The 26639-nt window shown below is 47.5% G+C and overlaps 1 protein-coding gene across 1 annotated transcript in view; it reads right to left on the bottom strand.

The window, feature by feature from the left end:
• Positions 1-7177: 7177 nt before the first annotated feature.
• The window catches only part of LOC144148487 (uncharacterized), a 124175-nt gene continuing 104713 nt past the window's right edge, over positions 7178-26639 (bottom strand). The window contains exons 6-11 of the mRNA XM_077680023.1: positions 19755-19896; positions 16372-16554; positions 15442-15545; positions 13344-13679; positions 12845-13106; positions 7178-9713 (exon numbers count right to left, since the gene is read on the bottom strand). Coding sequence (XP_077536149.1) covers positions 9442-9713; positions 12845-13106; positions 13344-13679; positions 15442-15545; positions 16372-16554; positions 19755-19896 — 1299 coding nt within the window. The 3' untranslated portion in view covers positions 7178-9441. The remainder of the gene's footprint in view (positions 9714-12844; positions 13107-13343; positions 13680-15441; positions 15546-16371; positions 16555-19754; positions 19897-26639) is intronic.

Raw genomic sequence — 26639 nt, 5'->3', positions numbered from 1 at the left:
GGCAGAATCTCTGGTTTCGCTCTTGTTAGAGCCACATGTGTAAATTCAAGTGACGTTGCATGGGCTATTGTTGTGGGTGTGGTTTAAAGCTTTGCTTTCCGACCACTTTCACAGCGTGGATTGGAGCCATTTTTTTTCTATAACTCCTCTCGTGTGTGTGTTTCTTTTCTTTTTCTTCTTTATTTATTTCAATACCCTATTTTAATACCCTCTCACTCCGTTGTCTGCCTGTCATCCCCTTCCCCTGCCCCCCCCCCTCCTTCTCCACACACACACCAGCAGGCGTCCGGTGTCCACCCCTAGGTGTTACAAGTTACGCCTGCTGGTGGACGTTCCTTTCAAAGTTCGTGGTAATAAATTCATTCATTTATTCTAACTTCGGGCCGTTGCGTAGCCGCGTTGCCCTTTTTTTTCTATTTCGCATTAACCTTTGCGCCAAAGAGTAATAAAGAAAAAAATACGGGAGGCCTCAGACATGGTCACGTCGACTGAATAGATTGGGCACTTAGGCTAGACAGGGGACTTGATGGTCTGGTAGCTTGGTGCAATCATTTTTTTCTTCTACGCGATCCTGATATGCATGAGCTTATGAACAGTATTTTTTCTTTCTTTCTAGCAAAGTGTTTCATCGAAAGTGTGACATGCATAGTGGTTTTTGAAGCTTGTAAGCTGTCTTCAGGGATGAAGTCAGTGACCTGTGCTGGCATTAGCGGCTTACCTCTTCCGGGGATGCATACCTCTTCCGGGGATTGCTTAACGAAAGCTTGTGTAAAATTGCTGACTGGTGTGAGAGGTGGCAGATGGTTATCAACTACTCCAAAACTTGCGCTCTTACAGTAACACACAAGAAAACCCCTCTTGAATATAAATACCATGTCCGCGACCGAAGTATTGAATTTGTGAAAAGCGGAAAATATTTGGGATTGACTATTAACACAAAACTTAGCTGGGACGCTCACATCGACAACGTTTGCGCCAAGGCATACAAGAAGCTATGCTTCTTAAGAAAGAAGTTGGGATCATGCGATTGGAAAGGGAAACTTGCAGCCTATAAAACCCTACTTCGGCCAGTGCTGGAATACGCATCCCTTGTGTGGGACCCATACTTAAAGAAAGACATAGATAAAGTGGAAAGAATTCAGCGGCTAAGCGCACGGTTTATTTTTTCAGATTTTAGGCGCCTCTCCTCCGTTTCTGAAATGTTAAATAAATGTGGGCTGGAACCACTCGAATGTAGGCGAAGAATTGCAAGGTTAACCTTCTTTTATAAACTATACAACAATGAATCCGGTTTGAATAAAGAATGTTATATACTGCCACCTCCCCAGCGCTCAGCAAGGTTAAATCATTCAAAAACTGTTAGACTATATGCTCCTAAAAATAACACGTTCAAGTACTCCTTTTTTGTACGAACCATTGAAGACTGGAATTCACTGTCTTCCGACTGCGTGCATGCTCCGACTTCTTCTAGTTTTGACCTCTGTGTTAAGAACCTTATGTAACCCTCTCCTGCTAGGATGGTGAAAAACCGTCTGCACTATTCCTTAAATAAAAAATAAAAATAGTTGACTTTGGAGGGGGAAAATGATTGATTTCATTGACCTCATTCTTACTCCGTTTGTTAAATCCGTGTACCAACTGCTTGAAAGTAGCCGAAAGGCAACTAAATAAATTTTGGATATGTATGAACAACACTGATGGAGAATCACCAGCGAAAAATTGTAGACCATATATTAGCGACATCGTCTGTGCACACCATTTTTGTAATTTCTTCAGCTGTTGAATGATTCTAACAACATTACTCAGAAATTATGCGGTTGTTTTTGGCTTTAGCGTTTAGTGAGACATGACTACACGGGAGGTCCTTCGATGTTCTTTGCAGCTTATCAAGATAAATATTGATTACTTCGTATGCTTAAATATCAATGATGTTATGTAGCTTTTCGTGACAATCAACAATTGATAAAACTATAGTAGCCTGACCTTAGTAACCTGTCAATGGCGTTGTACCGCGAGTTTTTTTGCTGTATGCTATAGCCTATTAATAGTATACTATCTATTTGACTATCGTGACATTTTCACAATAGCTAGCGGGATTGTGAGTCTACACTGGATCGTATCGATAGTGCTATCAATAGTTTTGCATCTCTACTGTATTCCCATCCACACAGTAGGGCTGCAAAATGGTTGATAGCACGTTTAAAGCTTTTTAGATGCAAAGCATCTGATACTCGGGGCTGTGTCCCTCCCTCCCTCGTCGTTGTCCGCCGTCCGCACCCCCACTGCGCATGCCTGGCCAGGCACCGCTGATGATGATTGTGGCAGATGCCCCTAGGGATTGGTCAACCAAAGAATCCATCACGAGATAGCTTCGCATTCAACCACCGTCGTCATCTTCCCGTAGGGGAACCCTGAGTACCACACCCCCACTGCGCATGCCTGGCCAGGCACCGCTGATGATGATTGTGGCAAGATGCCCCTAGGGATTGGCCAACCAAACAATCCATCACGAGATAGCTTCGCGTTCAACCACCGTCGTCATCTTCGCGTAGGGGAACCCTGAGTAGTATGCGAGGCATTCCTCCTCTCCTCTCCGAAGCTCCTCTCCTCTCCAGGATTGCGCAACGAATGGCAACACCTGCGGCTACGCGCGTGATAATTCGAAGCAGCTTAGGGTTAGAGACGCGACGGTAGCCGCTGCATACTCCGCTGGGGGTGCCACTGTAGCTCCGCGGTATAAATGACGCGCGCGCACGCGCTCCGCTCCCCTCATTCTCCTCCCGCAACACCGCGAACGAACTGAAAACTAATGGGAACTTGAGTCGACCCCATGGCTGCTTCGCATACTACTCAGGGTTCTCCTACGGGAAGATGGTGAATTTTTTTTTCCGCCTTGACAACTTGGTGTGAAGGAGACGTTCTTTTTAGAGTGAAAGCTCCGCACGTCATCTCGCAAGGTCATTCGTCACGTCACCCCACGTGAGCCGCTGATGAGCGTGCGGAAGATGGGCTCGCTCGTAGCCTCGCCACTTCGTTACCACGTGGCTAAGAGAGGGTTTAACGGCTGCTCTGCTGGCGCTGGGTCGCTCAGTCTCGCCAAGAATGGCGCACCGGCTGGGCCACTTCTGCGTGCGCTATAGCGCAAGCGACAGGCTGAATCCAATCTTCCAGTAGATATAACTAGGCGGCAGGATTAGAAATCTCACGCAAAGTCACTTCACGGACCATAAGACCATCTTCGTTGGCATTTCAGAAATCTAAAAAAACACACACCATTAGATTTACAATAAGCCCTAACTTTCGGGAAACACTGTGTGCATAGTCTTTGCAAAAACAGAGCCAAACAGACCTTTCGTTCGTGATAACTAGGTTTACATGTGCTAAATCTCAGACATTTTACACTCCTCCTCCACCCCTTACCGAGCGTCTAGACGTGTTAGATAAGGAAGAAAACGGAGCAAAATACGCTCCCGGTGTGAGATCCGAGCTCACGATGTTCGAGTAAAGCGTTCGCTGCTATAAAAATTCAGATAGTGGGGAGGGTGTATACATCTCCATTTTCTGGTGTATTTTGTGTATGGGTGTATTCTAGTTTTTGGGATGGTAACCAGCGCCGCTTCCTCAACTCGGGGTAAATCAGGGTTCTTCTCCCCCCCCCCCCCCCCCCCCCCCGAGCTGCGGGACTCGAGCGTCGCTTACCTACAGAAGTGATTCAAGAGTTCCGCAATCGAACTGCTCAGAACTGCGCATCCAGCTTATTAATATTTTAGTACCCAATCCGTCGCCAGCATGCCTTTTTTGTTCAACTCATTGAAGGGATCATGGAGACCAGGGCCGGATTAAGGTGGGGGCTACGGGGGCTGCAGCCCCGGGCCCCAAGCTGTCAGGGGCCCCGCTCGATTATATGAAAAAAAAAATATCTTCAGTGTGCTCGCTGCCCGCATGGAAAGTTGAAGGTAGGAGCTTCAACCTCACCTTCACACCGAAGCTGACTAACTCGTGACACGTGTGGAGGAGTGGGGGGCCCCTCAAGTTATGGTTGACAACCTTCAAGTCCATTTCAATTTAATTTAGTTATTCCTACTCCTCTTCCTTGTTTTCCCGAGATTTATGAAAAGACGTCATGGACCAAACGTCGTGGGTACACAGCTTGATCGGGCCTAAGAAGCCACATAAAAAAGGCCCCGAACTCGGCTCCAGTCTTTTTCGGCACAGGTCGTTTCGGTAGTCTTCTCGATACACGGACGTCTAAGTACGCAGACGTTTTGGCACGCGCCAGTATCGGTATAAGAAATGGTCAGGCATGCGAATAATGAAATAATGTCTGAAGAACATTGTAAATTGTTTAAGAATGGGGGGCGTTATATGTAATTATTGGCAACTTAAGCACTGCCCTACGGGCTCATACACGGTTTCTGCCAGAAATTTCAATGTATAGCCCATGCCAAGGAAGTTCATTGCGATGACGACCCGTTCAATAAAGCTAGTGGATAAGTTGAATAGCATCAGCGTGATTGATATCGACTCGATATTTCTCTCTGAATGGTCAGCGTATATATGGTTATTAAATGTTCAAAGGTTGTGAGGCCACTGGCGGGGTCGTTCGGCTTCAGCCCGCGCCTCTGGCCTGTAGCCTCTGCAGGCTGTCTGAGCAACAAGCGTTGCAGAAGCTACATGTCCACTGACTCCATTAGTAGCGTAATTCTCTAGGCGCCACTCCGTGTGGACGCAGAAGCCGCCGGGCTAGCGCGACCCCAGTGGCTCCCTTCGAGCTGGGGAATCAGCAGGCCTAGGCGATGTGAAGAGCTCAGGCGTGGACGTCAAACAAAGCAACAACCACGTCTGTTTCCTTTCGGGATGAAGAAAGCTGTGTCCACTTAAAAACGCATCCTGCGTGCGGCCCTTCGATGCCGTCTTGGAAACAGACCTCCGCCGCCACTCGGGGACGGTAAGCTGTTTGTCCCCGTGGGCGCTTTTCGCTTTGGAATGAGCCGGCGGACGGCGCGGACCAAAGGGTGGCCCGCAGATCTGGTCCCGCTTGGGGGCGGCGGCAGGAGAGGAACTCCCGAAGGAGCGCGGGAAAAACAGTGGACGCAGCAGACGTGTTGAGGACTCGAAAACAAGAGGTTCACCCATACTCGCCTCCGTCGTTGACCCCAAATCTAGACGAGAAGCTTTACCGTGTTTCCACTGCAAGTTACAACCGAACAACGATCCGACCGATCGACAACGAACTGCTGACTGTTGGAACTGTTGCGCTGCACCGACGGGATCACCAGCGCGGGGGTGAGCAGAGACATTATATCCCTATTAAACTGTTGTCTGATGCCATCTCTCGTGCTCATCTGTCACTCTCCAACCCGAAGGGGACCCGTTAATGTGAACCGCTTGCCGACTAGCAAGATCATCACAGCTGCTCAACAGGAGTTTATCGCCGCTGAAAGTTCGACGGCCTTCCGCAAACCCACGCACGAAGCGGACCGCCCCCCAGCCCAAAAAGCGACATTTTTCTGCTTATCGTCTTTGTGCTAATCGATCTGCGATTGGAAGGTTGCGTTGCGCGACACATCTGAGACCCCCCCCCCCCCCCTACAACCTCCTTCAAAGGCGGCGCGTGTTCTAACCGCCGCGTGCTTTCGCGCCTGCGTGGGTAACCGTCAGGATTTTGGCCCTTAAGCCGTGGCGGCTAACTGTTTGGCAGATGTATATGAGTGACAGCTGCCTGCGCGGACTTTGAGCGCCCTAACGTATGCAGGTGAAGAACTTTACAATAAAACTAAAACCTTACAGGCTTAATAAAATATGCTTCTCGTATACTCTTCTGTACCATGGCGTGTGCAGGCCGACACGGCGCTTCGATTAATTGTGAATCTGTGATGAACCGGCAATCAACCCATACTAACTTCTATGCCTGATAAAATCCGTTATATAATACTAGACATCAAGCAAAGAATTTAGTTTCCGGAAAGCGTAAGATTATGTATAACTTATCCCTGATCAGAGCATAAGGTCGGCTTCGAAAAGTTTCGCATATTAAAGCGAAATTATCATCATCATCGTCATCATCATCATCATCATCATAATCATCATTAGGGCCCCAAGGACGCAGTAGCCCCGGGCCCAAAAGTTTCCTAATCCGGCACTGATGGAGACAACATAAAACTTCAGTTTAGTCGAAGTATTGCCTCGTCAAAGTAACGCTCCGACGAATTTTAAAGCGAACTTAATAAAACCATTGATGTAACGAGGAAAACAGAAGCAAGGATGGCGACTCAGTAGCGCCGTTAGGAACTCACCTTTTTCGAATTGGGGTTTTACTCGCCGAAGCTATATTATACACCTGGGCTACGAGGCGCGCCGTAGCGGAAAGCTGTGGATTAATTTCAACCACCTGGGGATCTTTGACGCGCGCCGAAATCTCGACACGCGAGCGTTTTTCACTTTTAGCTTTCATCGAAAAAACAGCCACCGCGGCCGGAAACCGAACCCGCCTACTCGTGCAGAGCGGCACAACGCCTTAGCCACTGCGCTAACGCGGCGGGGTTCACTGAACTTGTGACGCTGCAGGTCGATTTGAACTATCGGCTGACGCCGGCCAAATCAACTTGAATATTGAAATAGGTTTGCGGGCTTGCAGCTGGAACTCATTGTGTTTCAAGTAAAAATATAGGTTATTTAGTGGCGATAAGATTCCAAGGAACGACGTCTACAGAGCAGTAACGCTGGGGAAACCAACATGCATCGGAGGTGAACACTAGGCGGGTGACTTTAATTGAGGGACGCTACACCAACTCTTGAGTGGCTCCAGCAACAAACCGAAATTTTTTACAGAAAAGCTGTATATGGCTAGGGTACCGTGGAATTTTCGTGTCCGTGGGCGAAAACTTCGAGCGCTGCACCCGTAAAAGCAGGCGGGCGTTGTTCTTGGTAACGTATCATCATTTACCAGATTTTGAACCCGGTCAGCGTTCTGCATGCGGAGGAATGGTGGACTGGCTTCATGGTGTCGGTCTAACTTGCTATGCTGTCCTGAAAGAGATACCCGTGTTTTGCCCCTCGGAAACGCGGATAGGCGCACTGCTTCAAGTCGACGCGGGATCGTGCAATCACGGGTGGCCGATTCACAGCTCCTGAAAAGTGTCCGGATGGTGCAATAAAGAGCCCGGGGAAGCGAATGGACAGGAGCAGAAACGTTTTATTCCGCCATTTGTCGAAAAACAAAGAACAAACATCGACAAAGAGGAAGTTCGCACACACACACAATCTGGAATCTATGGGATTCTTTTTCTTTGGGACTCCAGAGGAAGCGCGTTTGTAGCTGTAGCTCATGTCACAGTGCGTCTTACGAGTTTTTGTCCCCAGCACTGACGACAGGAATTCAGTTCACATACTAAAAAGCACATCCGATAGCGACGAGTAATGCGAAGAACCATCTCTTGCGGTTCAGAGCTGCGGCTGGCCATTGATTTATCCTTTACGTCTAGCAAATGGAACTGCGTTTCATGGCTGAAATGAACGCAGAAATCGCCAATAATTTAGGTCAGCGAACATTTTAACCGCCAGAGGCCTTATCTGAACCGTGTAGGTAGATCATCAGGCGCGTAGAGACGCAGCCAATCACTCCTGCGCAAATGGCTCCCGTGGGGCCTTGATTCAAATCACGGCGAATCAAGGCGTCAGAAGAAGCCTTTCAGTTCAGAATCTTCAAAGCTCACCCGTTGGCTATAAAGAGCTGTCTGCGTGATGTGTTTCCAGTCTGATCGGTTCGCATTGAAATTGCAAAACAGGATAGCACTAACGGACTTTGCAGCCATAGGAGGTGGGAAATATGAGATAAAAACTCCTCTAAGAGGCACAAAAGGAGTGAGACCTTAAGGCTAACGCAGTTCAACCTCCGCGCAACTGCGAATAATCGAGAGCAGCGAGTGCTTTAGAACAATATTGGCAACAGCGCTGCATTCTCAGAACACTTTGGTATGTATGCTCATGCAGATGCGCGCGCTGCGCTTGAGAGGCGTACATCACGAGGTCGCAAGGGTACATAACACAGCCGCGTTGTACTGGTGAGAGCACCAAACTGAACGGTTCTGTAATAGCACCCCAGTACCTGGAAGGATGCTCCTCGTTGACCGAGTCGTGTGGGCCTAGTTTGGTGTTGTTTATGCCCGGTGCCAGCGTTGTTTAAATCGTCAATTATAGACACATTGTAACGGACTTTTTCATTTGTACGACAGCTGATTCTGTGTGTGCTGGAAAAAAAAAAAACACGCGAACAGTTGTGCTGGAGCTTAACATGCTTACAAAGAGATGTTTTTCTCAACTCAATAAAGGGTCGGTATTTCCATCTCTTTCTACGCGAGCGTATTAAGGTTTGCTGAAGTCAGTGTCGATGTAGTTATTGCACTCAGCACACGCCAAGGGCAGTGTTGTGCCCTCAGTCTCCCTCATTCAAGGTATCTCCGCTGTATACATTTTTTACTGTGTACCTGCAAGATGAGGCACGTTCGAGTTCCCGTTCAAAAGAGTGCAGATGGAAATCGATCAGAGGGCTTATCTGTTAACACAGTTTGGAGTAGCCAGCTCCCCTATCGGTTGGAGCTAAACTCTCCAGTGAATAATTATTTCTCTCTCTCTCGCGCGCTACAATTTGTTCGCTGGGCAGCTACGCCTCAAGCCTTTCAGCCATTCACTGGGAGTTTTAGGTCGTCTAGCCTGCACACATACACACGCACACACACACAGCATCGTCACTCTTGAAAGCATTCCTGCCAGATTATGTAATATGGCGAAAGCTGGGAGACAGGGAACTTTGAAAGGTCTTAAAGTCAGAGTGTCTTTTGCCGAAGAAGCAAGAACGTTTGAGGGATGGCGTGAAGTAAGGAGGCGCAAGGTATGCTACAGAGCGGCGTATGCGGCCTTAACAGTGCGCATCACTTGCCGACCTCTTATCCGCAAGCAACCCGTTCTTTAGGTTGGATCTGCCCGAGATCCAACCTAAACTCACTGTACGTTGTGGCCGCTGAGCATTAGGGTGCAGGAGAAGGAGTTGTTGCTGAAAATGACAGCCACCAGGGTAACTTGGCCGCCCCACGCAGTAAGGCACAGTTCCGTTCGACGCGGCCGGTATACAAGCCCCCAAAAAGCTGGTCAATGCGTGGCCGCTCATGCTCGCGTACGATGTCTTATTAAGGAGGTGTTGAGGGCATCTCTCAGAGGGTTTCTGTAAATACGCACAACGCGGCTTATTTTCCCACCGTGGCGCTACACGTACATGCGCTGCCAGGCATCCCCAGGCCAGTAGCGGAATCTTCACTGTGATTGTCATGATTTGTGAGGACGGTTATGAGTGGGGTGGTTGCAGTTCCTGTTGAACCGACAAATGGCATCCTGACTTTGGCGCGGGCGAAGCTAGGCCTGTGGGGCCCGGACTAGGGGCCCGGTTCAGCGGGCGTAGAAGGCCGGCTTGACGGGCCGGAACGTGCCCTCGCCGGTGGACCTCGGGGACCACGACCTGGGCAGGCTGTTGAAGTTCTGGAACTGGGACAAGCTGATGGTGCCCGGGGCCGGGGACCCGAAGGCGGGCACAGGGCTCAGGCCGCTCGCCTGGGCGCTCCCCCAGGATTGCAGTGGCGGGCACGGACTCACGCTCGCCGACGGGGCAGCGCTGCTGCCCACGCTGGGCCAGGAGCCGCTGCTGGGCTCGGGCGCGAGCTCTGCGCGGGAAAGGGTGCGCATGGCAAATGAACTCCGATTCCGCATGCGCTACAGAACAAGGCGACGCTTTAAAAGCGCGGCGTGTCGCGAGCCACTCCTGCTCCAAAATGACGCAACAATGGGGGCCACATTTGAAGGGGCACCGAATGGAGTCGCGCATTTTGTGATCACTTGATGGCGTGAGCCATGTTGGGTGTTTTCGACCAAATTTCAAGCTTTCGGTTTTTTTTTTCGAGTAAAGTGTGCCGAGAAGGGTTGTTTACTTTTCAACACCTTGTTCGCGTGATTCGGTGGCGTCGGCTGCGACAACACACTCGCAAGCCGGCAGACGGAACTTCGCAACTTGCGAACTCGTATAATTCTAGACAGTGTGTTTTTTCATTACACAGTTTTTACAAAACGGCCGTGGCAGCCGCACAGATGCCGGCTTTCTGACGTAGATTTTCCGAAAATTACCTTTTTTTACAGTGAAGCTAGTACACGAGCGATTCTGAAGATTTCCATGTTCGTTGTCCATGACCATTAAAGTACCCGACGATAAAATAGATCATTGTCGTCGTATATGGGCGTCGCAGGCGGGCTAAAAACAGTATGCTAGACTTTCACGTTTTACTTGTACGTTGTCGAGTTAATTGGTTGACTTACACCTTTCACGTTAGCCACACCCAACTCCATAACAGTTTACTACAAATTTTAATTACATATTGTAGAGGACATGCAACCAATTTTTTTCAAAATTAGTGTAACAAGAACATTCCTTTCGTTGTCGAAGGGGGAATTGGCCCATAGATTTCGTCCCGTACTGAAGCGAAACACACGGGCAGCACCAAAAGGTGAGGCTGCCTTTTGCGCCACCGCGGATGCTTGCGAAGAAATTTGTCAATATTTCCGGAGGCGAGACGACGGAGCCAAGTGGAGTGAGCGATTTCTTTGCTAGGGACCAGATGAACTGATAAGTCACCTAAGCGGCCTGGGGCAACACCGACACGATAATGCAGCCTTAAGACGAGTGTACGTAGTACGCTGTTTGACTGACCGATAACGAGTCTAAATTTCAGGAAGTGATTCGACTGCACACTTGTGTTCGCCAAGCCCTGTCCTTTGTATGACGTGAAAAAATTCACAGAAATTTTGTAACAGCGCATCCCCAACAGGTGCAACAAGGGGATGATGTCCCTCTGGTGCTCCTCGTGCTCTTGGATTCGATATCGGGTGAGTTCCAGGGAAGACATTTGGGGATACATTTTTCAAATTAGGTTCAGCTTTCTCGATTTACGAAAAATTGGTGATGAATGTTTCCGTTTGTGCCACATATGAGCACGCCACCGAAAACCTGTAGTTAATATATTTTTTTACACTGTAGGTATTTGTTCCTTTGAGAACTATTACGTACTCTATTGCAAGTAATGTGCGTCTGCTCCTACCAACAAAAATTGCGCCTGAGTTACTCTCGTAGCCGTAAATAAACAACAACCATAAAGAAGCGCTTTGTAATTTCGGCCTAAAGAAATACAGAGCAGGCAGTAAACGTAAAACTTGAATGTAAACCGGGGAATTTTAGATAGCCTTAACCAACACTGCAATACCTTGTAAAGCATGCACGAAGGGGGCTAGGTAAATAACGCCTCTCAGATTATCGCTGCACAGTGCAATAAGAGTTTAGTGCAACTATTCAGTGCAGCCACAAATCTGAAAGTTGATTGATTGATTGTGGGGTTTAACGCGCCGACGCAACGCAGGCGATGAGGCGCGCCGTAGTGGAGGGCTCCGGATTAATTTTGACCACCTGGGGATCTTTATCGTGCGCCGAAATCTCGTACACACGGGCGTTTTTGCTTTTCGCCTCCATCAGAAAAGCGGCCGCCGCGGCCGGGAATCGAACCCACGACCTCGTGCTCAGCAGCGCAACGCCTTAGCCACTGAACCACCGCGGCGGGTCACAAATCTGAAAGTTAAGCACACTTACTTCAAAGTCCACCCTCTGTATGGTTATCTCGGTTGCCGGCTTCCTTCTTGCTTTTGAGTTAAGAATTGAAAAAAAAAAAAATGTTCCATTTGGTCGTCAGCATATACAGGGTGTCCCAACTACATGCACCAAGGTTTTGATAAAGAGCAAATAACAGCTAGTGCATAAGGTATCCGGTAGAGCGGAGTAGCCGCCAATCATTTTTTTCGTTAATGAGATTTAATTAGGTAATTGTATCAATTATTTGACTCGATAAGTACTACCCCAATTGTTAAAGTGTCAACGAGGCACTTGTAGGTACCCACAAGGGACATCTAACTGCGGTATTTCCAGCGCCGTACAAATTGCGTACTCATTTTTTCTGATTGATAAAGAAACCCTGGAAATATGAAAAATATCACGTGACGGCACCCCACCCGCATCACAAAGCAGCCCCCTCAAATGAGCTGATTGAAAGCAGCTGCTTTGCCTGTCACACGCCCAAAGAGACAGAGCATCACCTTGATAATGGCGTGGAAGGAGAAGCAAGAGCAAGTTTAGAGGGGCACACGTGGCAGATAAAGCACAAACTCGGTCGCGATTTCTTCGTTCTTTCTTTCCTTAATTTTATTCTGGCTAACTCAGAGGGAGCTTGTTCGAGGGAAGTGCTTTATGATGCGGGTGGGATCGCCATCACGTGGTATTTTTCACACTTCAGTGGGTTCCTTATCAGTCAGAGAAAATGAGTACGCAATTTGCACGTCGCTGAAAATATCGCAGTTAGATGTCCCTGTGGGTACCTGCTAGTGCCTCATTGACACTTTAATAATTGGGGCAGTACTTCTCGAGTTAGATAATTACAATTACCTAATTCAACCTCCCTAACGAAAAAATTACTGGGTGCTGCTCCACTGTACTGGAAACATTATGCACTAGTATTTCTTCCCGTAACGCCTTCGCAGTTATTTAAAATCTTGATGCATGATAGTTGGTCCACCCTGTATAGCCAGCAGTGTGCGCCATACCCCGAGTGCACAGTGACCAAATGTGCTAGACAGGTGACGCACCTTGGCGACACCACATCGTGAGATACCCCAATCGAGGGCCCCTCATATGTTAAAAGCGCCTGCTTGAAAGGAATGGCGTCGCTCTTCTTCCCCTCTTTAGTGGAAAGTGTCGACTCACGCGTGGCGGTGCTCCGCCAGCCCCTCGGAGCCCTGGCCAAGCACGGGTCAGTGGGGTTGTAGGGGGCTGGCTGCCTGGGCTCGTACGACGGCTCGTGCCCCGAGGACAGCCCGTTCTGGTACGAGGCGGGCTCGGGCACGCCCTTGGCTTCGGCGGCACGGATCACGCTCTCCACCACCTCCTCGGGACGCACCACGGCGAACGCCTTCTCGCAGCTGCCGATGGGGGACTCGAGCGCCGCCTCCCACGGGCTCTTCACCAGCTGCGCCACGTACGTGTACGGGTTGTCCATTACTGGGATGCCGCAATTTTCACAAAATGACTATTTGCCATTAATTCAATTGCACACTCTGTGCCCACTTCAATTTCTCTCTTGCCTTCTGGAAACGACATTCCACTTCTCTCCACGACGGAATTGAACACTATGCCATGGCAAGTTGATCCCTCGACAGAAGCAGGCGTACTGTTTAGCCTAAACTAGAACGTTGTTGACACCCACCCTGAGTCTTGGGTTGACGAGCGACTCCTTGAAGCGGTCGACGGGCGTCTTGATGGGCGTGCGGATGGGCGCCACGGGCTGGTGCGGCTCGGGCCAGCGGTCTCCCAGCTGGGCCTTGACGCGCTCCACGTCCACCACCCAGTCTTCGGACTTCTTTTTGCGCTTAGCGAACATGGCGGCTCCCTTGCCGCAGGGAGAGTTCAGGTCTTTCACCAAGTCCAGGCACACCTCTGGGCTGATGGCGTTGTGCTCCACTATGCTGATGCCCGTCGAGCGCAGGGTGTTGGCGTCTTGTAGGTGCCTCGGGTCCAGGATCAGCTTCAGCTTCGGGGGACCCTGCGCACAACGGGCTTGGCGCAAGTTGCAATAAAATAAAAACAGCAATGGCAAAGATGTGTAGTCTTCTCGTGAGACGTTCGATAACCAGTCACTTATTTCATCATGGAACACGTCGAGAGAATGTGGGAACGCAGTGCATGAAGGCGGTTGCTGTGCTTTGAATGTTGTTAGCAACAATTTTTTTTTAACATTAGATGATGATTAAAAAATGCGGGTTGCAATTAAGAAACGTCTATCTGGTTGTTGCTGTTATTTTCTACTAGGGACTGAAAAGCGCCAGGTGACATTTTGTACTTTTAGCGCTTAAATAGTGAAAAAAAAAATGCAGTATTGCAAACAAGACACGAGTGCAGTACTGCGTCTCTAGTATAGGTGTTGGTATTGTGGTACCGGAGTCCTAATACCCGGCCGCGGTTCCTAGGAATGACACCGAGTCCCCAGAAAACGACACGTTTACTGAAAGTCTCGTTCCCCAAGGTCCGATCCTCAGCAGGTACCGCTGCGCACACCCAGTCCCGCGCTGTCCGCCATGTCCTGTCCTAGATCGTGTCACGCGCCAAATCTTCATCTTAACCCGGCCCACGATGATGTGCATATCCGTCCTCTGGGATTGACCGCCGACACTATTGTCCGATTACGACACTATATTTCTGAGCCCGAATATGATTAAACGTTTCTGGTATTCGATTCGTGTTCGGTAAGAGAATTTGGTATTTTGCAGTATCCAGTTATGGTAGAGTATTTGATCTAACCAAGGGCATTCGGGGCTGCATGGAGGGGCACAAGTCCTGGTCTGCGGAATAGCTCAAAGAGCACGCTTTCTGACCACCTAGACGAAAGGTGCTGCTTTCTGTCAGTCTTTACTGTGCTTAATGTTTGCTTATGTTTCATGATCCCACCCAATGGTTCATGTGAACCGTTCCGTGGAGTCCATCATTTTCCTTCGAGTCTTTTTATTCTCTGCGTTACTACGACTGAGTGTCTTGTCCAAGGGCCATCGCTATGTCGTTATGAAGGCTTAACGCTAGGTAGCCGTAACGTTGAACCTTACGACGTGCCAAGCAACGCCGAACCCAGGGTGCATCAAGTTGAGAACACCGGCAGCTTAACATTAGCGTAACGTCAGGCCATCACACAGCCCCATGCGTTCGCACTGCTCGTGCTTCATCTGTTTGGGGCAGGGCCGTAGAATCGCAGGTTACAGCGGATGCCGCATGATGGCGCCACCAACATCAGGATGGCGCATACCCGCGTTCGTGTTACCCATCAAAGAGGACGTTTAGCGGGACCGTACCTTTCTGCTGGCCTGACCGCTACTTCTTTAAGTAGCATGCTTGAATTACTCATGTAGGCCTGAGTACATGTCTCTAATACACGTTTCTAAGTAGAAAGGCCACAACGCATGCATTAACTAGGTTCACCTTTAGTCAGCAAGAGCCATGGAGCCGCAGTGGTGTAGGGGATGAGTGATCATCTCAGATTCCGTGTGCCCTGTGTTCCATTTTCATCCTGACACAAATTTGTCTGATTTTCGCTTAAACTAAGGTACTTCACTGTTATTCTCTTCGTGCCGTCGGCCGTTCTGTCTGCCGTCTCTCGGTTAAGCCGCCTCCGACTACGGCTGATTTCACACCCACCGAGTCAACTAGTGCTTTGAGGTCAATAGCGGGCGTGTGCTGGAAATAAGAACAATAAGGTCAAACGCAGCAGTCTCTCCGATTTTGTTTTATGTGGCTGCCTGAAATCGCTTTCGACTGACCTTGCTAATCTTGTAAGGCACAGTCGCTGGGTCAGGCGTGGCAAGTTCCTCCCGGGACGTTTCTGTGCCGGACAGAGTCGCCTCGGAGTCGGAGTAATCGGGAGCTGTTTAAGAACACACACACACACACACAAAAAAAAACATCAAAGAGCAGTGAGATGATTGCAAACGCCTAATGGGGCATACCAATGTCCATTTGTGTATCTCTATATGACGCCTGCGAAATGCCCATGGTAAAGAAAAAAAAAACCGGTTGAAAGAAATTGTTTCGCTATTATACGGTATGGTCTAATTAGCCATGCTATAAACACACGACTTAGCGCCAAGTGCGACCAGCAGAAATGCCCGGCTTAAAAACAAACAAACAAAAACATTTTGGTTACGGTCTGCGCGCGACAATGGTACCATACAGCGCGGGTATTTTAGGAATATACTTAATATCTCGCGTGTATTTTTCTGCGTTTCTTGCCGCAAGGAGTATTCCCGGCCCTTTTCTTCCCTGCACTTGCACTTGGTCTTAATAGAGCTGTCGGGATGTTAAAGAAACGATATCATTTTTTTTACTTCACCCACCCAAGCCAAACAAAAATTTTTGGACATAGGTCCGAGAAGTTGACCTGTGATAGATGTAATGTTTTTAAGGATTTTATGAACTTATTATTCACGCTGTTTTTATTTTAGGTCTTCACAAAATTTCTTTCAATGCTACGCTCTGTATATATCCGGAAAACTACCGCTCGTATAATCGATTTCGGAATCAAACAGGGCTAAAAAAAAAAAAAAGATATGAGTGAAAGGAGAGCCAGGTTCTTTTCGACGTTAGGGTTGAATTTCACGCGTGCAGGAATTGGCGAGAACGATTCTCTTGAAAGTGGGATGTAACGTGCATGGCTCCAGCCACACGAGGCCTGGCGCCGCGGGGAGACATACCTTCGTGGACCCATTTGTGGGAGCGTTTGACACGCTTGAAGAACATGTTAGCCCCGCGGGATTTCCTGTTGGTGTCGGCCGACAACGAGTCTGCGATTTTCCGCGCTAGCTCCACCTGTTCTTCAACTGTGGGATATATGCAGTTCGGCTCCTCGTAGAAGCTTGACGAAGAAAAGGTCTTTTCTGCACCAGGGAAGAGAAGGACGAAAGAGTGTCACGCATCCGCGAGTCCACAAAAACTAGCTGTCTCCCGCCCTGTACGGCACCCGCACCACCCCCGCATCAGCACCAGATGCGGCTTTTTTTTTTTCAGACCGTTGGTGCTACTGCTGTTGCTGCTGCTACTCGTTCCTTTATTACAATGACAAAACATTGCGACAAAAACAAAAACGAAACAAAATCAAAGTAGGTCAGTGAAAAAGCTGAGCATGCGAAGTAACTGAAAATAACGGCGTGCCCTGTAACATTAGACAATGGGAAATGACATTTGGTGTCGCGGCGATGTCACAGTGCAAAAAATAAATTCGGGGGTAAACTGTGGACTCGAGCAGCACAAGACAGAAGCAGTTGGAGGTCAATGGGAGAAGCCTTCGTCCTTCAGTGGACCTGAGTAAGATGATGATGATGATGATGATTGTCAACCATCGAGGCAAGCAGATATGTCGGGTTGCAACGTTTAAGGTGAAAGCTTTAGGTGCTCCATTCTGCGAAAATGCGCCGTTGTTACCCGGTTTACGAAAATGGCCGCCGTTGTAAAGAGTAAAAATCCCGGACCATCTCCACTAACGTGAAACCGGGGAGGGGCGAAGCATGCTGTGCATATATAGGTGTATTCTTGGCGCCTTGGCGTTTTTGCCCACGGAGATGAAACCGTTGGGAGTAGAGGTATACAGCTTTGTTGTAAGTCCTTGAAGCACGAAGCGTTCTAGCCTGAGGCGTTGGAAAACGAGTGTCCCGGTGTGTTGTTTTAGTATACGCCTTTTCCCCCATGGACATGAAACGTTCTAGCGCGGGCCCCCGTTGAAGAACGAGTGCCCCGGTGTGTTCTTTTGGTACGCGTTACGTTCTATCGCGAGGCGTTGGAAAACGAGTGTCCCGGTGCTTTAGTGCCATGACTACATGATACTACGACGACATGAGACGACGACGACAGGAGACGTCGACATCCCGAGCCCCTAAGCGGCTTCGCCCCTAATAACGGTTTTGAGCCTAATCTTCAGTTTTTCATCCTTATTACTGGTACGCATTCACTTCAACGAAGCGCTTGAAAATTCAGGTGCATCGTGGCGAAGCATAGACGCGGAATATTTTTAAAGGAAAACATTGAAATACGTCACGTGAATTGATGATTTTGATTGTGAGGGTTTAACGCGCTGACGCAACGCAGGCGATGAGGTGCGCCGTAGTGGAGGGCTCCGGATTAATTTTCACTACCTGGGGATCTTAAACCTGCGCCGAAATCTCGTACACACGAGCGTTTTTCCTTTTCGGCTCCATCAGAAAAGTGGCCGCCGCGGCCGGGAATCGAACCCGTGACCTCGTGCTCAGCAGCCCAACGCCTTTGCCACTGAGCCACCGCGGCGGGTATCACGTGAATCCCAGACCTTGTGGAGAATCGCTGAGAAAGGCAGCCTTCTTGATACAAAGCGGAGCCACATCGACGTTTTTCGGTACCCCTTGCACTTTTTCGTATATTATGTGTACTCAAAAAAGTGTGAAATTGGGCGAGGTGGCACGTTATAGTAAGTACAGGGGGGATTAAAAATGCGAACAAGGGAGCGCACAGCCTCCGACGCATGCAGCACCATCTGGCTGCAAAGTCAGTAAACTGCGCGCATGCACACTTTTTCGAGAGCGTTTGAGAGTGTGGCCTACATTTATGGGAAATGCTTGATCAAGAAGCGACGTCGGTCGTTTATTTTGAGGCACCTTTTCACGCTGCGTCGCCACTGAGCCGTACGATCGTTGAAGGGCATCATGCTAGGTGCAATCAGCCTGCTGCGCGCTTGGCTCCCGCATGCAGTAGGTAACAAGATGCTCGGTGGCGACAGTGCATAAAAAAGAAAAAAAATTGCGCCCAACTCTCCGCGAGGGGAACCCTGTGTAGATGCGACGCATCGTGGGGTTCACTTGGTGTTTCCGTTGGATTGATTCTGAAATTGCGTGAAACGTGTCGGGAACGCGTATGATTATTATGTTTTATGATTATTATTATGTTTTATTGGCCAATCTTGGTCAATCTCTCTAAGTGGTGTGCTTGGGGCTTCGCTGTCGCAACGACCTTTACTCAATCAGTGTTGCTATAAGTGGGAGCTTCTTTTCTTTTATTGCAAGTGTTAATCATTGCCCCATCATGCATTGTATCAGTAGCTTCTTGACGTAGTTTGAATGAGTCAAGGATATAAGGCGCGTTCGTAGCATTTGGTTCTGTCTCGGTTTTGTGGCGCAGTGGGAAGAGCACCATGTACCTCGCGTTCCGCCCACAGGGTCGTGGGATCGAAACCGGGCGCCGCTAACTATTGTTTTTTTTCATAGTGTAGGGGAGGGGTGCGGACAACGCCGTATGGAGGGACAAGGCGAGTGAATGAGATGCAGTCGCATCTAAAAGGCGCCTCAAAATAAATGACCGGCGTCGCTTCTTTATCAAGCATTTCCCCTAACAGTTGCCCACTCTCAAACGCTCTGAAAGATCTACGCATGCACGCAGTTTACTGACATTGCAGCCAGACGGTGCAGCATGCGTCGGAGGCTGTGTGCTCCGTTGTTCGTATTTCTTTTAATCCCCCCTGTACCTACTACAAGGCGAAGAAAAACTCAGGCAAATGGAGCGCTGACTTGCTACTGAAACTGATTGCAAAAGTTGACCACTTATATGCCTTAAGATCAAGTAAAAATCGACGTATAACGCCAGAAGTCACAACGTTGAATATGTCTCCTCAACCTTATGATACAAATGCAATAAATTAAAAAAAAAATCAGTTGAAAGCTAGCAATGATTCGTCGTCTTTCTTTTCAAGTGTTCTGCGTCGTGCCGTAGCTACTATCATGGGATCCTGGGGTTGGGTGACGAAAAATTCTGTGCAGTGCTGCTTTCAAACGGCAAAATAGTTGGCTTTAGTTTTACAATTTTTAGTGTCATAAACTAGTACTAGCTTCTTAAGCAAGACTATTGCTAGGTATATATCTTGTCAATGAAGAAAAGAACTATAGCGAGCCGGAAAAAGTGTCGATCTCCCCTTTTCATTGGCGTCTTGCATCACAGGTACCCATTGCGTTGCCTCTCCCCCCACTTCCCCTTTTTTTCCCCTGGTGTGCATACGCACAGCGGTGTGCGTAAGTACGCCGCAGCGAGGGGCCCTTGTAGGCCTGTAGGCCCTACTTACTCCTATGGAAGCTGAGCGGGTGCACGTCCATCATGGTGTCCTGGCTTGGCGGTTCGTAGAACTTTGGCAGCAACACCAGGCCCGTGGGACTGAGCAGCGGGCTGTCCTGCGAGCCGCCGGCCGCCGGCTGGCCGCTGGTTTCCTGCGTGTACCCGCGCACAAATCTCAACACAGCGCTTGGGACTCAGCACGGTGGCGCACACTTGTACCTTCTTCGGTTGCGTGCGTGTCGCATGCAGTGTAACATGGCGCGAGAGGTAAAGTAACTTTGATAAATTTCTGTAAGGCTATTTTGCCATGTAGCCCCAAAATGGCGAATGACGATACCCGACGTACGGTTTGACTCAAAGGGAGATCTCGCAATGCCTGCATTGAGACGAGCAGACAACGTTTTTTGGGCAAAATCGTATACTGGATCTCGTCATTCACCTCCTCTGCCCGCTTGATCGTAACAACTGGTCATCCATGTGAATTAAGGCGTAGCCGACCAGCGGGTGTTTTAAAAAGCGTATATTTTATCTTTCCGTACCTGCGGAGGTATAGAAATGTAAAATTCATACAGAAAGGCCGAATGTCGCGCTGTTTGATAAATACACAAATTTCAGAAAGCCATTCGACCACAGCCTTTCTTCTCGCGGACAAAGGCCGTATGGAATAGCTCGCTCGCTCCTGTTTGTACCCAGAAAGATATGCCAGGCTTTGTAGGCAGGCTTGAAGGCTTTTGCAATAACAATTACCGTTTTATTTGGACCTGCTAGTGCACACTTCAGGTACACCTAAAGGTGGAATGTCTCATGAGGCCATTCTTCCTTGCACACCTTGCGCTGAGGTGTACTTACAGAGAGCAGCAGTGTCAGAACCTATGTTTATAATTCAAACCTTGATTTTAGGACGATAATCTGTCAAGCAGAAACAAAAAAGCAGTACATCAGAAAGAAGTCGGCCTAATGTCTGAACGCAAAAGGGAGCCGAAACCTCACTGAAAAAACAGGGTTCACTCCAAGATACTTCCCAAGGTCTGCTTTCTCACCGTGCACCTGAGTGATTAATTACTGCGCCGAGAATGGAGCATACTTCGTGAATGGCGATACGAGACATAAGATTGGTCGCAAATATTTATCTTCGCTGTGACCTCACGGAATGCAAAACATCATGCTTGTATGTTCGAGCCAAAATGTATGCTAAGACTGGTTATTGGCTTTCGCAATGATCAGCAATTTATAAGCGTTGCGGTGAAGCAGATAGATACAAATGCTTAAGAATGTAATACAGCATCAATCATCGCTGAGAAATAGAAATTAGCATGTGATCTTACTAATTATTATTATTTTCATGGATAATAGCCGAAATTTCCTGAGCAAATAAGGTGTTGGATGAGGGGTATGAGATGCTTACTAAGCCTAGAGTGTACACTCTATAAAAAGCTTGTAATACAACTTCATCACAATACACTGGAGTGACCAACTCATCGGCGAATGACAGCAACGTGCATACAATTTGGTTCAAAAATGTGACCTGCTGTGTGACACTGCGAAATGCGTCAGGCTTGCATTGCGTGATGCTGCAGCGCACGCCCTACCGCTGAGTCAAATCGTGTGCTCGGCATCGTCATTCGCAGAAATTTTATTGTTGTGTGATTGTATCGGTCAATTGAGTGCACTGTGACGAAACTCAGCCACAGGATTGTCTTAGAGTGTAGAAAACATACAGGGATCTTAACCGTATTCATATATATTAAAAAAAAGCAATGATTTAAGAACAGCCGTGCTATACTTTTTAAACGTTCATTTCGACATGCTGTATGAATTTCTCAGCTTGGCGACTCTCATTTAAAAATTTGATTATTCGCATAATTGTGAAGGTTACGTACTGAACAGTGGTGACACTGCATCGAATACAAATAGACATTTGGCGTAATTTTGGAATACCTTTCATATAGTACAATATCTTTTCATAATGCGTTAGTCAATTAACAATTTACGCTAGAAATGCGCTTTATTTGCAAACTTGCTTGGGATCACTGAAGATGATATTTAATACAGCGCTAGCTAAACGGTGTATATAAACCTAATGGGAAATAAGTACCACTTAATCAATGTAGATATTACTGAAATAAAATCTAGTTTTCATCTTCTCTTGCTCGCACATCCCCCGCCCTCCACCAATCTCCACCTTTGAGCAATGGGAGACCGCGCTGACCAAATTATCGCCGGAGCAACAGCAAGTTCTCGTAACGAGCTCCGGAAGCAGTGCAGGTTCGCAGCCTCCTCGCATAAGGAGGCTGATCTCCCATCCCTACCGCCAAACTTACGCCAATAAATTTTTTGTTTATTACTACTGCTTCCTCATAAGCTAAGAAATAGCGGCAATTTCAAGCTATCTTGAATCCACGAAAAAAAAAAAAAGGAAGAAAGCTGGGAACCCCACGGCCCTGGATGCTCAGCATGTAGTGACTGAATAATAAAAGAAAACTGATATAATCATGAACGTGAATTGTTATGTATAATGAAGTGTTGTGCTATTAACAATATACTTTCGATACAAAGCGTATGAAATCTAGGAAATTGCTTTGCAGAATACGGTTCACGTGGTAGTAGACGATTTGCTTTCCGCATAGCAGGGCGAAGGTTTATTAGAGAGCCGTGATCGCTTTAAAATGAGCAGCTGCAGTGTATGCACGTGCGGAGGCAGTACCCTCGGTCTGCCTCGCCCCAACGGATTCGAGTGACCCACCGACGCGACCAACAGCGCGAATTCGGCGTAGGACAAGGCCAGTCACGCGATTCGACTGAACAATTCTATTTGTCCCGTGGCGTTGGGCAACGCGAAAGGTCATGCTCTCATTCAGTAATGCCTGAGCGCACACTACTATCGGGCCTTGTCATTGGCAGAATACTCAGAGAAAATTCTAGGGATTAGTCATTCAGGTGCGTTGAGGAAGAGTAGGCAGTGCAGAGGTGTATTGGACAACGCTTCATACAACGGCTAATTAACACCGCCGTTTCAGTCAGTCAACACGTAATAAATAAATAAATAAATAAATAAATAAATAAATAAATAAATAAATAAATAAATAAATAAATAAATAAATAAATAAATAAATAAATAAATAAATAAATAAATAAATAAATAAATAAATAAATAAATAAATAAATAAATAAATAAATAAATAAATAAATAAATAAATAAATAAATAAATTTTGCCTTGGGTTATTGTGAACGACAGGTAATCCCACCGAGGCATTTCCTCACGCGTTACTGAGTTGCTGACTGAGAGCGAAAGTGATGCGACAACTGTACACTAAAATCTGTCTCAGAAACACCTCCGCGCCGAAGGGAACGTTTGCGTCGCTATGGTTGCCGCACTAAAAAAAATTATACACTTTAGAAAAATTTGGTTGGTCTGTTTCACCACACTGCACCTAGTGGCCAATCGCTTAGTCCAATGAAAATAACGGCGAAAAATAAGGCCGGCATATGAATTGAGCCGAAAAATGGGGTCTGCGTTCTGGCGTCCCGTAGTGCAAAATGTCATGCTTGCATTGGGTAATGTCACAGTGCAGTGGATAATTCGTGAAATTTACCGGCTTGGAATCGGCGGTTGTTTAATCAGTTGCAATGTAGCAAAGCAGACAGACGAAAATTTTTACTAAGAGTGCGGAGCCAGTTTTCTTTCTTCAGAAATCGCGTTCCCGTACTAACATGTGTCACTTTTTTCTTTTCTTTTTCACCCTATTCTGATCTTGACGCCCCTGGTCACGTCGAGACGCAGACGATGCAGCACTGCTCCAGGACTATTGTTTAGGCCGCGTAGAAAGCAAAATTCGTAATGAGGGTCGGTGGCATGCTGAGGAGGATATCTGCTGTGAGGCTGCTGCCACTTCGACATTTGCTCAGTCCACCCGGTTAGAGAGATAAGGGAATTACTCTCCTCTCGAAAAAAATGAAGCTGCGTGCATCTATCTGCCGGAGGTTTGCTGCTGCGCGAGCAACAGCAGCTAGCTCCCTGTCTCGTGTGCGACGTGGAGGTAGGCTTCAAGTGTGTCCATTTTTGGGACCGTGGGCCAACAGTGATGATTCTTCGTTAGGGACAAAAATTTTGCCACATTATCTGCGGGACTTTGCGCAAGAAAAAATTCTGTAATTATTGAACTGTGCGCGTGGCTACATCCATACCCGTCTGCGTTGTCATGTACATATATTTTCTTTTGGTTCGTTTGGCGTTCTCTACTTCCTGGGCGCCGTTTAGTGTACTGTTTTATTCATCTTCCGCTTTAGAGTTTCGTTTCTAGCATTTTATTGAGTGCCGTTTTTTATATTTTATTTTTTGTTTTCTCACCTATTGTAATCTCCACAATCCCCCACATTCGCCCACTTCACTGTACTCATCCCTATCTGGCGCAGCACCGCCGCTAACAGGGCTCACCTGTCCAGGTAATATTAAAGCTCTCTCTCTCTCTCTCTCTCTCTCTCTCTCTCTCTCTCTCTCTCTCTCTCTCTCTCTCTCTCTCTCTCTCTCTCTCTCTCTCTCTCTCTCTCTCTCTCTCTCTCTCTCTGTCTGTTTCCTTTTTCATTGCTTTTGTACATCTCTGTGCAACGTTTTAAAGTTATCTGAGTAATCGGCGGCCTTTTAATACCTTATTTCTGTATTTTTGCGATTTTATCTCTTCCTCCCGCTTCTCCACGCTTCCTCATAAGCTTACATGAAGATAAAATGTAGATGTGAGATAGTAAGCAGACTTCCAAAGAGTATAAGCCTTTTCGTGGCGATTTTGTTCAGGAATTAAACCCCGCCGTAGTGGCGCAGCGGCGTTCCGATGGTACGCGCGAAGCCCACACTTCCATTACAGCTGAACGGCAGTATTTAACGCCGTTAAAAACGAATGTGCCGTTCGTACAAGGTTTAGTGTGCGTCAAAAAATGTCGAGACGGTGAAAATTATACCGGAGGAGCCTACTACGTCATAGGTTGCGTTGTATGGCGAATTTAACTGGTTGATCTCGAGCGAGTAGCCGAAGCTCGACTGAATCGAAACCAAACGGGTGGACACAATCGACCAGCGAAGAACAATGATGCTCCACGGTAGAACTACTGTCGGGTGTTTTCGGGTGCGACTGACAATAGGCGGCTGCCGCTTGTGCACGCGGTTTCTGAAGTGTCAAGTTCAGGCGCCTGCCGCCCGTAGAATTTGCCACGGGGGCACGGTCGCTTCAAAAGCTCTGTCTTGTGTAGCTTTTCGACCACGCTAACTCAATTAAGCAAGGCACAATAACAGGCGCTGTGCAAGTGACAACAGCCAACGACATACCCGGCATAATTTGGAGCAGTTCATTGCAGCCCAGATATAGCGCTCGGCCTCAAATACGAAGTAGAGCACTTCGGTGTCACTGGTTCTGAATTCTAATGGTAACTGCTAAAAATGTGCAGCAATTTTCGACGCACCTGAAGGCAATGTAAGTGATGTATCCGCTCAACTCTTGACGAATCAATCGCGAGCCTGTACGACAGTAACAGAAAGCACGCCGTGTCGTGCAAAACGAACAAAGTCGTTTCACCGTGCCTTCCGCCTTGATTCGTATTTCGTGCTTGACCAACATGGAGCCAGTGAGACATCCTCACCTGCTGTCAATCAGTAGCCCAACCCTTATCCAACTCTTTTTGAGTGGGCGCCTTGGCGGCTCCACCTCGGCGGCTGTTCGCCAAATGTTTCCTGAACAGGGGAAACCACTTTGAAGGTCGCGCGAAAATGCAATTCTTCAATAACCTCACCCTCTCACTTGGCTAGGGAAGCACGAATTATCCGTGACGGAGTAAAAAAAATCCTCAGATAAGTGAAATTCACGAAAGTACACTACCGTGGATACACTTTCCGACACAACGTCGGCATGGACAATTACGGGGTGGTCAACAATGCACACTGTGTCTTTTGAACTATTTGATGCCATATACACGGTGTTTCAGGGAAGACTTTAAGTAATTTAAAGTCTTCCCAGAAAGTAATTCCGAAAGCCTGTTTTTTTAAAATAAGCTTCCGAAAGTAAAACTGTTTTTCTTGCGCTAGGTGATCAGGGGCCATGACAGGCGCAATAAACCGAGTTGCAATCGCTATTCAGGGTAACAATTAACTGGTACTTGCTAATTGTCTTTTTATTTATTGCAGTTAGGCGTGTGGTTGTAATGTGGAAATTGTAGAGGGTCATCAGTCAACCTGATATCCAGCGTTAGATTTGCGAAAATGTAATTGCCTGAAGACATATAAGCTGAGCACCTCAGTACTGCGGACGCCCATATCTGGAGCTCAGCGGCTGCAAAGCGCTGATTATTTTTAGAACAAAATCTACCAGTAAATGTGCATTACGATCTTCGGCCGAGTTGTTTTAGGACGCCAATGATCCGGACAATCTATGGTATGCAAAAATTATACCACCAAATTCCCACATACCTAAATAAGCACCCAGCTGTTGTGGAATTACTGCAACACACCACGTCTTGGCTCGCTCTAAAGAAAAAAAATTAACATTTATTAATTTCTGGAATTCTGTAGCGCTACTACGTGTAGTTTGTATGGCGCTACTCTGTGTAGTTTGTTATAATTTGAGTTGTGCGCCTGTTGTGCTTGCTGCTATATTACTTTTGATAAATGTACAATTTTGGCTTTTCCTGCATTTTATTGCAATTAAGTTTGGAATTGTGTAGCGTTACTCTGTGTAGTTTGTAATTATTTGTGTTGTGCGCCTATTGTAATTGCTACTATATTATTTTTGAAAAATTTATAATCTTGTTTTTTCTGCATTACCTTTGTATAGCTAGTGGTCATGTTTTGCTTCTTACCGTTGCTGTGCAATGCTGCAATGTTACAATTTACGGGGTTGATGACCGCCGTCA

Source organism: Haemaphysalis longicornis, unplaced genomic scaffold, assembly GCF_048455015.1.
Source record: "Haemaphysalis longicornis isolate Haplotype H1 unplaced genomic scaffold, Haemaphysalis longicornis Haplotype H1 scaffold_1, whole genome shotgun sequence".
NCBI classification, from domain to species: Eukaryota; Metazoa; Arthropoda; class Arachnida; order Ixodida; family Ixodidae; genus Haemaphysalis; species Haemaphysalis longicornis.
This window is presented reverse-complemented; position numbering and strand designations above follow the sequence as displayed.